This window comes from Diaporthe batatas (genome assembly GCF_019321695.1).
Source record: "Diaporthe batatas strain CRI 302-4 chromosome Unknown Contig00009, whole genome shotgun sequence".
Classification (NCBI taxonomy): Eukaryota; Fungi; Ascomycota; class Sordariomycetes; order Diaporthales; family Diaporthaceae; genus Diaporthe; species Diaporthe batatas.
The window spans coordinates 820,562-832,645 of record NW_025408556.1 but is presented as its reverse complement, the minus strand read 5'-3'; the positions used below and the strand labels follow the sequence as shown (position 1 = coordinate 832,645).

At 57.5% G+C, this 12,084-nt stretch overlaps 5 protein-coding genes across 5 annotated transcripts; 3 read left to right on the top strand and 2 right to left on the bottom strand.

Annotated features, from left to right (window-relative positions):
* Positions 1 to 263: 263 nt before the first annotated feature.
* KVR01_007779 (uncharacterized protein) lies at positions 264 to 2,680 on the top strand (the record flags this gene model as incomplete). The annotated part of the gene is made up of 4 exons (XM_044792629.1): positions 264 to 317; positions 383 to 598; positions 662 to 2,251; positions 2,291 to 2,680. 4 exons carry the CDS (start codon positions 264 to 266, stop codon positions 2,678 to 2,680), a joined length of 2,250 nt encoding a protein of 749 aa, XP_044642757.1.
* A 494-nt stretch (positions 2,681 to 3,174) lies between these two features.
* On the top strand, positions 3,175 to 4,235 carry KVR01_007769 (uncharacterized protein; the record flags this gene model as incomplete). Its single annotated transcript, XM_044786359.1, has 1 exon — positions 3,175 to 4,235. Exon 1 carries the CDS (start codon positions 3,246 to 3,248, stop codon positions 4,233 to 4,235), a length of 990 nt encoding a protein of 329 aa, XP_044642747.1. The 5' UTR covers positions 3,175 to 3,245.
* A 931-nt stretch (positions 4,236 to 5,166) lies between these two features.
* Positions 5,167 to 6,684, bottom strand: KVR01_007931 (uncharacterized protein). The gene is made up of 2 exons (XM_044786641.1): positions 6,223 to 6,684; positions 5,167 to 6,137 (listed from the first exon to the last, which is right to left on the bottom strand). Exons 1-2 carry the CDS (start codon positions 6,536 to 6,538, stop codon positions 5,494 to 5,496), a joined length of 960 nt encoding a protein of 319 aa, XP_044642909.1. The 5' UTR covers positions 6,539 to 6,684; the 3' UTR covers positions 5,167 to 5,493.
* A 1,090-nt stretch (positions 6,685 to 7,774) lies between these two features.
* On the bottom strand, positions 7,775 to 9,039 carry KVR01_008178 (uncharacterized protein; the record flags this gene model as incomplete). Its single annotated transcript, XM_044787336.1, has 2 exons — positions 7,775 to 7,780; positions 8,008 to 9,039. The coding sequence occupies 2 exons, from the start codon at positions 9,037 to 9,039 to the stop codon at positions 7,775 to 7,777; spliced, it is 1,038 nt and encodes a 345-aa protein (XP_044643156.1).
* A 1,580-nt stretch (positions 9,040 to 10,619) lies between these two features.
* KVR01_008222 (uncharacterized protein) lies at positions 10,620 to 11,405 on the top strand (the record flags this gene model as incomplete). Its single annotated transcript, XM_044789472.1, has 3 exons — positions 10,620 to 10,762; positions 10,847 to 10,908; positions 11,038 to 11,405. 3 exons carry the CDS (start codon positions 10,620 to 10,622, stop codon positions 11,403 to 11,405), a joined length of 573 nt encoding a protein of 190 aa, XP_044643200.1.
* Positions 11,406 to 12,084: the final 679 nt, after the last annotated feature.

Genomic DNA, 12,084 nt, shown 5'->3' with positions numbered 1-12,084 from the left:
TGGAACCTTCGAGTGAAAGCTCTCACCTTCGCACACCAGAAACGTCTGCCCCGAAGCTCGAGAGATCAAGATTCTCGGAAACCAAGCTTTCTCGGACACCACACTCACTTGGCTCGTCTGCAGGCCTTCAACCTCCATCAAGCAGCATTTGCCAACCTTCTTCTTGTGCCTCCAGGAGCTGTTTTCAACTCTCAACCTTCGATTCCAGCTGTCAACTACCAACAAAGCACAACTGTTGTATCACGAAAACCAAACCTTTCAAAATGGCCTACGTCGGGGACGACCCCTCCAACGATCCATTTGGCGATGCCAGCGAGGTACGGGTTGCACACACTACGGGCTATTTTTGAGCAGGACCCAACTGGTAGCTAACAAGACCGAGCACATACAGTCTGACGGCGTCGAGATCATTGATCTCACCGGTATTGACGAGGTCAAGCTCGAGCACCCCAAGCAGGCGAGCCCGCCCATCAACAAATCCCAGAGAAACTACAAGTTGGGAGCGGACCACCGAGCTGCGAAGCAGGTGGCCGTCAATGGGGGCAACTACCGTGTGGGCGACTTTGTCGAGCTTCGTGAGCTTGTGGGTGCGTACAGAGTAAGTTCTCACCAGACCTACCACGATCCACCCGCAGGCCAACATCTAACCCAACGGCCACAGATCCAATTCATAGAGATCAAGTCCATCAGCGCCCACAACGAGACCGACGACATCACCATCCGCGGCCTCCCCTACGCGCGGGCCCGCCACCTCGGCGGCTGCCTCCCCAAGATGTGCAGCGAGGTGTGCCTGATCGTCGAGGTCGACGCCGACGACGCCCGCCCCGACGAGGAGCAGGCCCTCCTCCAGATCGAGCCCGAGGAGATCCTCCAGAAGCGCATCCTGACCAACACCAACAAGGCCTTCCCGGGCTCCCGCTTCGACAGGCAGGTCTACGTCACGGACGAGCAGAAGGAGCACAAGGCGCCGCTGGCCTGTCGGTGGAAGATGCGCGCCGAGTACAGGAGTGCCGCGCAGCGGCGCGCCGGCCGGCCTCAGGGGCTGGCGCTCGAGCACCTGTCTGAGCGTGACGGCGACCGCATCAAGAAGAGGAACCTCGCAGCCGACGAGGAGCGCGCGCGCGTGTGGCGTGGTGAGGCGATCCTCGGTGGATCGGTTTCCAAGTACGACTCCGTCAAGGACGAGGGTCGCCTGGGGGTCGGTAGCAGTCCCGAGCGAGTGCAGAAATACTCCTTTGCCTCGGTGCTTGCTGGTGCGGGAGGAGCATCTCGTGGAGCCCAGATGGCAGGCTTCGACGTCGTCCTAGCCGCAGAGCCCGATGTCCACGCCATGGGCAGCCACAAGAGCAACTTCCCTGATGTTGTGCTCCACTGCCTGGACACCACAGAGCTTCTTGCGAGCGGCAAGGACCAGCACAATGTCGACGTGCTCCACATATCGCCATCAGCCCTGGAAGAGGCCGGCGATGACGAAAAGGCCGTCACCAAACTCTGCAAAGGGCTGCTCGAGAGGTTCCGACCGCGACTTGTCCTCATGGAGCAGCCCCCTACCATAACAAGCGAGAAAAACACCCCGTTCTTCAACAAGATGATCCTGAGCTTCACCGAGACTGGATACTCAACCCACTGGAAGAGCCTCAACATGGTGGACTACGGCCTTCCCCAGGTGCGCAAGCGAGTCATCCTGGTCGGCGCCGGCCCAGGCGAACAGCTGCCCTCGTGGCCCGCAGCCACCCACAGCGCAGACCCGGACCCGAATGCAGACCAGAAGCCATTCCTCACAGAGGAAGAGGCCATCAGCGGCCTCAACCCCAACCTTCACTCCCTGCACGAACCAGACGAGCTGCCCGTGGTCGACCGGCCGGCGCGGGACGCAGACGAGCCGATCCCATCCGTGATCGGGAGCCACGGCTCAGTGTACCCGCACCCAGACGGCGAGCGAGAGTTCACCCTCCGAGAGCTGGCCTCCCTCCAGGGGTTCCCAACCTACCACGAGTTCGAGGGTGCCTACATTAAGAAGCAGATCGGCACCGCCTTCCCTCCACAGGTTGCGATGGCCTTCTGCCAGCACCTCCGCCAGCACCTGGAGGAGGTGGACGGTGTCGGCGCCCTGGTTGAGCCCTCTGGTACGTCGGCTCAGGCGGAATCTGGCGACGCCGATGGGGCGGGCGGGCCTCGCCTCCCCGAAACACCGAGTGCCAGTCTGACCCCTGAAGAGACTGCTTCTCTACCTCCCTCGCCCCCCTCGACGGTCCCTCAGAACCAGCACCCGCGGGTCGCTGAACCAGAGCCACCCACGGCGCCACTCCCGACGCCGCCGCAGCAGCAGCTCCCCACGCCCTCGACCAGCGGCAGCCGGTTTATCGCGGGTCGCCGCGCCGCAGCCCTGCGCTTGAGGCGAGAGCGGGCCGCCTTCGAGGCGTCGCAGGGTGATGGTGACAACGAGGAGGACGAGGGCGGCCCCGAGACCTTGGGAACACCAAGCAAGCGCCAGCGGACCTCGAACGGGAGCGATGTGTCTCGCACGGAGTCGGTCTCAGACAATGACGACGACCGCCGCGGTAACGATACCGCAATGTACGATGACAGCGACCTGGACGACGAGTTTCCCGTGGTCGACGAGGCCTGGGGCTCCCAGTCGCTTGGTCGCCGAGGCGGCAGCTGTGACGGGGAGGTCTAGGATGATAGGGCCCCGGCCTTTGGGCTCTACTCATGGGAACCTTGGAAGAGCCCTGGATCCTGACGAGATCTTTGAGCACCGAGGTTGGATGTCCACGGGTGCGAAGGGTTTCCGGAAAGTACCTGGAAGTGATTCCAATCAGTATCAGTGTGGACTGGATGGAGCGGAGCTGTGATGTGAAAGCTCTCGGTGAGGAGGAGATTTTAAGATACTGGTCAAGGGCTGGGCTCTGGGACGGTGATTTGCGGTGCGGTACAAGATCATGATGATGTTAATGTCGATGGGCCTGGTGGAATGGGGCAGGCACCGTCAGAAGAGGGCCCAGGAGAAAAGACTGTGGGGCAGGTATTCATCGCAAGAGAAGAATGAAGTAAATACAATCAATTCCAAGGTTATGTGGTCGGTCTCCAGGAGCGTGCATCCAGGGTTAGGGAAGACTTACAGACGTGACAGCCCGAGACCAGGGCAGTCACCACAGCATCAAACAGAAGCCCATCTTATAAGAGTCTAGAAAGACTTGCTTTACCTAGGTACTTAACCTAGGTACTTCTAGTACACACATGCCATGGCCCTCCCCAAGCTCCCAGCCAGGGCGGCCTACATCCACCTCAACAATCCCCTGAAGCGCAACGCCCTCAGCCTCTGGGTGCTGCAAGACCTCCGCGCCCAGCTCCACCGCCACCTGACCTCGCCCCGGACGGGCAAGCTCCTGCTCCTCCCGCCCTTCCACCCAGACAGCATCAGGACCCTCGGGAGGCGCAAGCACAGCGATCGCACCGGCTCACCTACCAGTTGGCTCACAGACAGCGCCGCCTGGCGCCGCGAGCGCGACGGCCTGCCCAACGTGCTCGTCCTGCGCAGCGAAGGGCCCGTCTTCAGCGCGGGCCACGACCTCCGCGAGCTGTCGTCGTCGTCGCCATCGTCGCAGGATGACGACGAAGACGAGCTCAGGAGGAGGACCTTTGCCCTCTGCGCAGAGGTCATGTCGCTGATCCGCCGCTCCCCGGCCCCCGTCGTCTGCCCCGTGCAAGGGCTCGCCACCGCCGCGGGCTTTCAGCTCGCCATGACGGCCGACCTCCCCATCGCGCTGGCGAGCACGCGGTTCCAGCTCCCCGGGATGCGCATCGGCCTGCCGTGCACGAGCCCCGCGACGGCGGTATCGCGGCGGCTGCCCGCGGCGCTCGCGTACCGGCTCTTCGCGACGGGGGAGACCATCTCGGCCGCGGAGCTGGGGCCCGGGGTGCTGGACGTCGTCCCCGTCCCCGAGCACGCCGAGGCCGCCGACACGGCGGCGCTCGCGTTCGAGGCGAGGGTCGACGAGGTCGTGCGGCGGCTGGCGGGCGAGACGGCGGGGCAGCCGCAGGCTTTTGGGAAGTGGGCTTTCTGGACGCAGTTGGACCTCAGCAGTGGTCGGGGGGTGGATGGCTTTGCCGATGGGTTTGATGCTGCTGCGAACTGGGCGGGTGGTGTGATGGCCATGCATGCGCAGAGTGAGGATGCCCAGGAGGGGATCAGTGCTTGGTCGACGAAGAGGGCGCCTCAATGGAAGACATGATCTTGTTTGAACTCAGGGCCAGTCTCGAAATTCAAGTATTCAACGTTGTCACTTTGCGTAATCAGGCTTCTAAAGGTCTATCTGAAAAGACTTCTTTGTCCTGCCCGTGGAGCCATGTATCCAAGGCAGCATGTATCCAAGGCAGCATGTATCCAAGGCAGCATGTATCCAAGGCAGCGCATCTCCATCAACTGTCCTTCAGTATCCTGTTGCCTCATTCACCAACATACCTCGCCCTCCACTGCTCCTCGGAAATTCCTAGGTTCTCAAGGACCTGTCGCAGGAGTTTCCAGTAGACCGGGCGCTCTTCCATCCTGTGAGAACCTGCCAAAGAGGTCACATCCATCTTAGCCTTGTTCGCAACTTCCTTGCTCAATCCACGGTTCTCGTTTCCCTTCTGATACTGGTTCTGGCGCGAGCGGCGCTGGCGCTTTGGTCCCTTGCCCTCGGCTCGACGCTGAACACTACGGTATTCCTCGCAAGTTCTAATGTGCTGAAATGGGTCCTGCTTCTGTCTTCCATGGGACAGGGAACGCGAAGCACTTTCGAGATGAAGTGCGCGGTTGGCTCTGAAGATCTGCTCGAGGTGCCTGTCTCTTATTTGTTAGCTTTGGAATAAGAAGCTCTCACCTGAAAGTCTCAGGTGCAACTGGAAGGAAGGACACGTACTTGCTTGACCTGTTGCCCGTTTGTGCTCCTTCACGCGCGATCCTCAACTCTCGAGCCACCCTTCTAGCATGACTTTGAGTATCGACCGCGGTCTGCTTGCTGAAAGAGTTCATACTGCATGCTGAGGAATCTTCAATGGGGGTCTTGTGTTCTTTTGCATGGATAGCGAGGCCGACACGTTGAGAAGCAAGCTATGAGCTCCACGTCGTGGGAAAGAGCAGCCAGCCCTTGGGCGAAAGAAAGTTGGAGCGAAGTCGAAGAAGGGAGCTAGGCGGGGCTGAGAAAACGTTAGGTGAGTTTCACCATAAAAGAGAATTCACTTGACAGCAAGAATGATGTGCGGTAAAGCCTGAGAGTGAAGAGGCTCGGAATGTCGAGGCGGCTGTTGTTGACGTCGAATTCAGAAGAGTTAAGTGCGACGCGCAGCCTCAGCTCAAGGGCTGCCAAGGTTGCAGGAATTGTGGAAGCTCGAGCCACGCCAACACAAAGTATTGCCGCCTGTCAACGCCTGCCCAGGTGTACATTCTCTAATAAGCCACAAATAATGCTCTTCTCAATACAAATACAAGTTTCCATGCCCCAGCCCAGCCTAGAACTGGTGGATCTGGTCCTTCCGGTAGCCCAGCTTCTCAAGAATCCCACCGCCCTTGCCACCGCCCCAGCCCTTCTTCCCCAGCAGCGCCTCCTCCATCGCGGGCGGGCCACACACCATAACCTTGGTGTTCTCCTCCGACGCCGGCGCGGCGACCTCCCTCAGCAGCGCCTCGGTGACATAGCCCTTCCTGTAGCGCTCGCTCTCCCCCTTGAGGCCGCTGACCGCATACACGGCCCTGAACTGGCCCGGGTGGCTCGCCTCGTACCGCTTGAACTCCTCGTCGAGGAGCACGTCCTGCTCGCTGTTGACGCCGAACACGAGCGTGATCTTGGTCCTGTCCTCCGGGTTGCCGAGGATCCCCTGCACCAGCTGGTAGATCGGGGTGATGCCCGCGCCGCCCGCGATGAGCGTCACCGACCTGTGCTTGTTGGGCGCCCACTTGTACCCCGGGATGCACACCGCGAACATGACGCTGTCGCCCGGGCTGAGCGAGTGCAGGTGCGTCGACTGCTTGCCCTGCGGGTACCGCTTCACCAGGAGGTCCATGTGGCCCTGCGTGTCCGCGGGCGTGATGGGCGTGTACGGCCGCAGGACCGGGAGGTAGCTGCCCTTGGGGACGGCGAACGTGAGCAGCGCGGCTGAGATGGGAGGGTCAGTGCGTGGTCATGCCGCAGGGCTTGCTTTCAGCTTTGGGGGGGGGGGGAGGGGACGCTTGAAACTCACATGTCAGCGGGAGCCCCGTGGTGGCGTTATCCGGCAGTGAGAACCGCAGCCTTTTGGTGTTCTGGTTGACATCCTCGGATTTCTCGAGCGTGAGCCTGGTGAATGACGGGCCTGGCCGTGGGAATATCTTCTTGGGCTCTCCCGAGTCGGCGTCTGCCGTTCTCATCATCAGTCGCGAGAGGACGGCCCCTCCTATGCCAGCCACTGCGATGCCCTTGAACACGGTCGGTCCGTACGCGCTTACAAGTTCTTGTGTCGACATGGTGGCGTTGAGTGCTGGCCGCAGCCGTTGTGTGAATACTCGGAACGAGTTCATGATATGATGGGAGTGCAGTCAAACGGCCGAGAGGCTCTGCTTTATTATCGGTGGTACTGAGGGTGGTTTATGGTGCAGGAGCTAGAGCTTGTGGTGACGTTGTGTTCAGCCGCGGTGCGCTTAACTATGTATGTCTTGGGGATGTCCGAGAAAGTCCGGATCGGTCCGCTGCAGCCCAAGGCAGCTGGGTTTCTTTCATGGGGGCCGGTCAGACGCGGTCAGACCACCGACGGGCCCGACTGTGCGTCGGCCGGAGGAATCTAACTCGGCCTTCCCTCGGGACCGAACGGTGCTTACTCTGATCCACTTGAAATAACGCAAACGGGATTCTCATTCAAAAGATGCTGCCGGTAACGAATTGGCAAGATAATAGTCACTGGAGACAACTCGTCCCACAGCGAGTGGCAGAAGTCAATAGCAACGTGTGTGATTTTCCAGCGAAATGCCATGGAGTGGTATGAACTCTCCAACTTCCGCATCATATGAAGAAATGACTACATCACAAGCCCGTTTGGCCAACCTGTCTCGATGAATTAGGATAAACCGCAGTCCAGAGATATGCTGTTCTCATGTTCTCAACAGGTCCCTCGGGATCGTCTGAAAGGAACACTCCACGACGGCGTATGTTTGCCAATTTTGCACCGTGGGGCGCTCCGCGTCTTTCCGGCACAACAAGTCCATCCCATGTAGGGCGTAATGGGACTCCGGTCCCATTTGCGACGGTATGACTCGATCTGCTTCTCTGTGAGGAGGCAATACTGGCCTGTATCATAAGAAGTCAGGTGAATTTGAGTCAATAATTGGAATATCGTATAGTGGATGTGAGCTCATTGTAGCGTACCTGGGTGGCAAATGCAAATACCTTCCGCGTTTTCGGAAAGCCTGAACCGCTTTTTGCAGTCCTTGCATCTGTGCAGGATCTTGTCACCGGCAACTCGGGCGTGATCATGTCTGAAAACCCCTGTCGTGGGAGTCCGTGGTTGCTCACTGGGAGAAGTTTTCGAAGAAGGCAACGGTGCCGAGCGGTCGACGAAGCCATGCATGAGTGACCCCCGCTCCGGGACGAGACTTTTTATGGCCGTGGGCACAGGTGAAGGGCCGCATGCAGTGCTTGTAAGCCTTCGCTCAAAGCTTAGTGGAGGTTGTGGGAGCCCTTGCTCTGCTGGACCCCTTTGACACTGCCTCGAAGAACGCTGAACGGTGCTGTAGACCTCGCCCATGAAAATATCGCCAGCCTTAGTACTAGACTTTTGTACCTGTTCGGATTGACGAGGAAGATCACAAGCCGGCACTTCGGAGTTGTGATAGTGACCATCTGTCGCAGTCGCATCCTCGCGATGCAACCTATGGTGCTCTATTAGCTGAGCAACGGATGGGAATAGTGAGTTGCATATCCTGCATTTCCAGCCTTTTGGTGAATTCTTTTGATCTTGAGGATGGTCCTGCCTTGGCTTTTTGACGCCATGTACATCGTTGGCTGTCTTCGCAGGCTGAGTCTTTTCCGCTGGAGGATCTTGAGCCTTGCGTTTCTTGGATAATAAGACGGAGCTCGGCTTTCCGGCACCAAACGGGTTGAATGCCTCTCGAATTGGGATGGTAAATGACTGAGCATGGACGCCTCCATCACTATTTCCTGCGCCGGCCTGGGTGGTCTTCACATTGGAGCTTGCCTGTGGTGGTCCAGCGGCCACGGCCAAGGCATTGCCTTGTCGCTCATCAATGGAGCTCTCATCATCTGAACTGTCAGTAATTGAGATGTCAGCCTCCAAATTTCCAATCTTCGAACTTTGATTATTCGCGATTCCGTTGTTCACGGTGTTCTTGTGTGGCCCCGCAGCATACCAGGGCTCATCCTCAGAGGAAATGACAACAGCCAGGTCGTCATCGGAAACATCGTTCTTGAGATTACGACCCAGTAACCTGTCTTGTTCGCTGATCTCCAGATGAGAGGGAGTCACTAGATTTGCGACATTCATCTTCGCTTGTTCCGATGGTCGCCCGACGAGTGTTTGGATGGTTCTATGCTCCGTTCCAGGGGCATGAGTAGGTGCATGCCCCGCCTCCTTGTACTTCTTCCTCTTCTTGTCAAGGTTGCTCTGCTGATGATTTCGATGAACAGAAACGTTCTTTTTGCCAGTTGTCGCAGTCTTGGCTTTTTTCGACGCCTTGGCATGGCGACGAAGAGCGCCCGGGTCATCATCAGAGGTGCCGGAACGAGTGGTCTCATCAGCCCGGCGTCCATCGCTTTCATCTTTCTTCTTGTTGCGTCGCATCGGAGGAGATGGAGCGAGAGATGCATCGCTGTCATTATTGGTCCCCGGGTTCTCGTAGACAATTGTCGGGGCCGGCGTGTACCTCTCGACGGCGTCCCTGATCGCTCGTGCGATAGTCGAGTGTCTGGTGCCGCATTTCAAGATCATGGACTCAAGCGCTTCCTTCGCCTGGTTCCCAGAAGAATGCGCCACGCGCTGGATGAGCGCGAGCTGCTCACCCTTGTCCATATCTGCTGAACTTGTTTCGTGATGACTGTGTGCACTGGCCTAGACGCGCGCGTGGCGGCTCACAGACGGAAGGAAAGCTGCGTTCGCTTCAGTTCATCACAATTTTTGTGGCAGGCTCAGGGCTGTCGACGTAAAATGAAATAGGTCTGATAAGGTCTGATGGGGGTAAGAGATACAGAAGATGTCAGCCAAGGCTGAATGGGGAAAGCTTGTTTGTTGTTGATTCTGGGAGCGGAAGGAGGATGGTGAAAGACAACGAGGCTGGGGCGAGTTAATCGTGTCTGAATGATCGGAGACAGGCGAAACTAGGAGTGGTGTGGAGTTGGAGCTCTGTTGCTGGGACAATTTGGAAACTTTCAGAGTACCTATGTTCCGAGCAGTTAAACAATTGCTCGAATCAGTAGGAGCTGAGCGTGCAGGTGTCGGTGGGGAAACACCCACGCATTGGCCCAGCTAGAGATTGGGATGGGCTTCATCCCAGAGAAGTAGCTGGAGTTGCAAAGAGCTATGGGTTGGACTCCAGAGAAAGTCGAGTCCTAAAACAATCTTCTGGAGTGCAATGCAGTCCTCATAACTGTTCTGTCACAAGCTTAGTGGTATTGGCAAGGGCAGAATTGTCTGGCTCAGGGAGATATCTGTTGCGGCAGACTATCTCTTGGGGACTGGGGAAGCTTCTATTGCAGTAGCTCTACAGTTAGGTAAGCGCTACTTGAGCTTGGATTACAGAGGACATTGCCCTTTTTATGAACACAGCCGAGCGGCAGGTGCGTGCTATTGTAGAGAAACTGTTCCCAGGGAAGCATGGCGCATTTTGCTCTACGTAAAGCCATTCTGTACCGAGCTTGTGCCTGTATCACTCATGAAGCGGCTATTGCCTCGTTGGGAGATACTGAGACACAAAGAGCTCTTGCCAAGGCAGTACGAGCGTGAACACCTTTGTCCAGACAGGCGTGTCCCAACTTCAACAAGTCACGAACTATTTTGGAACTGGAAGTTCATTTAAATGGACTCAACCTTTTTAGGCCTGGAAATAATTATTTTGCCCTTGTCGCTGCCCAAGCAAGCCTAGTGTGTCATGTGGCGCCTCAGGTCGGCTTGTTGGGCCTTTGACGGTCAACGTCAGCAAGGCCGGCCCGGGGATGGAGCTCCGTCTGAGATTGCCGAAGGCTTCGAAACAGCTCTTTGTATCTGGCCAATTCTCACACCGCTTCACCATTCAGGCTAATTGACGGCCCTCGCTCCTCCCGTCTATAGGCCTCACACATCTCTAAGGTTTGGTCGAGTGCAACAAGCAAGCGTCGAACTCATCCTCCCAGGCTGCCAGAAACATGACCTAGCTCGATCGGCCCTGGAAGACCTGGTGATGGGGGTCGCAATAACCTTGGGGGATGTCACATTCATCGTATCGGGCAATGGCCGTCTGAAGACTCGGGGCAAATAAAGACTCGTCACCTCCGCTTGCTTGCTTGCTTGCACGGCACGGCGTCCAAGAACTTCGCACGCGACCATCCTTAACAACGCAAATTTCACTCGCTACACATACGATCTGAAATCCATTAGAAGAACCAAGGAGGTTCAAAATGCCAAGCCGACTAGACTACCTCATACAAAAGCTGGATGACCTCGAAGATGCCATCCGGCGCGAGAAAAGAGAGTACGACAGGGCGAGGGACCGATACGACAGGATGAGGAGCCGAGACATCCTCGAAGACCTCAGGGAACAGTAAGCTCCGCCGAGTCATACCCGTCCATCCCCAGACACACATCGATGATCTGCCCCCATCGCTAATTTGGCATCTCCACCAAGGCTCCTCGGGTATCAGACCGAGCACGACGAGCTCCAGCGAGCGCGCGCGGCTCGAGAGAGAGGTTTGTCGGCACCCCAACTTCGCGGTTCAGTGCCCGTGAGAAAGAGAGCCGTGCGGCTCCTGTTCAGATCCACAGATGCAAATTTCCAGCAACTGACGCCGCAGATATCTCCAGCACGCCAGGCTCAAGCTCCCCCTCAGCAGCGACACAACGGCCAGCCGCAGGGACGCCCAAGCCACCCGCCCAACAACACACAGCAAAGGCAACAACAGCATATGCCGCCGCCACCGCCTCCCCAACAGCACAGAACGGCTTATCCTCACCGCGGGCGGCCGGCTCCCCAGCAGAGCCCCACTGGGGCCTACCCACCACGAAACAATTATTACGGCCCAGGCAGCAGCGAGAACCAGCGGCCCGCGCCGCCTCGGCCGCGCCAGAAAACGGAGATGCTGGACTATGAAATTGAGGAGCCCGATGGAAAGACATACGTTGTCAGGGGTGGGGCTGTATTCCGAGATTTCGATCCTGCGCGGGATGCTGTGCGGAAGCCCCAGTGAGAGGGAGGGAGATTGTTCCTCGGAAACGAATTTAGTACAACTTTAGAAGTCCACAGAAGAAGCTAACCTGGAGCCTACTGCCATGCAAGATCACCGCCCTGCCTTGCGTTCGCCGTCAACTAGAACTTTCGCATACACGGCCACTTTTCCTTGCAAAAACCAAGACAGCAAATTGTTGATGAGCCCTTCATGCTCATATGCTCGCTTTTGGTGACAAAAATCCCTGGTACACATCATTTGACACAAGATGCCATCCAACTGTCAACCCTGACATATCGCTTGGTATCCATTCATTCACATTCTTTCCCCGCCACTCATCCGGCGTAGTGGTTACACGGGCAACAGCCATGGCTCTTGGCCGTTCTTCGGCAACAGTCCCAGACTCGAGCAGCTCCAAAAGGTAGGCCCTGGAAGTGGAGCTTCGGATCATTGGAACGCACGCAGCGACCTGCAGAGATATGGAAAATCGTGATCAGCTGCACATTAATTCCCATGGCGGAGCTCAGCAGATGTTTGGAATGCGGATTCATACCTGTATGACGACGACACTTCAACGCCGTGTTCTCAGCTTCCATGTACAGCACACCGCATTGAATGCACTTGAGCTGCCTTGGCGCGCCGCCATCCGTGACCTGACAAAGCGAAGACGGGGCCTGGAAGACATTGAGAGTGACAGTGA

Bases quoted from the DNA above. Each gene is read 5' to 3' on its own strand.
- KVR01_007931 (XM_044786641.1), bottom strand. From the start codon at position 6,538: ATGAACTCGTTCCGAGTATTCACACAACGGCTGCGGCCAGCACTCAAC. The intron at 6,138-6,222 runs GTGAGTTTCAAG...CTCCCATCTCAG, and splicing joins CACGGGGCTCCCGCTGACAT to CCGCGCTGCTCACGTTCGCC.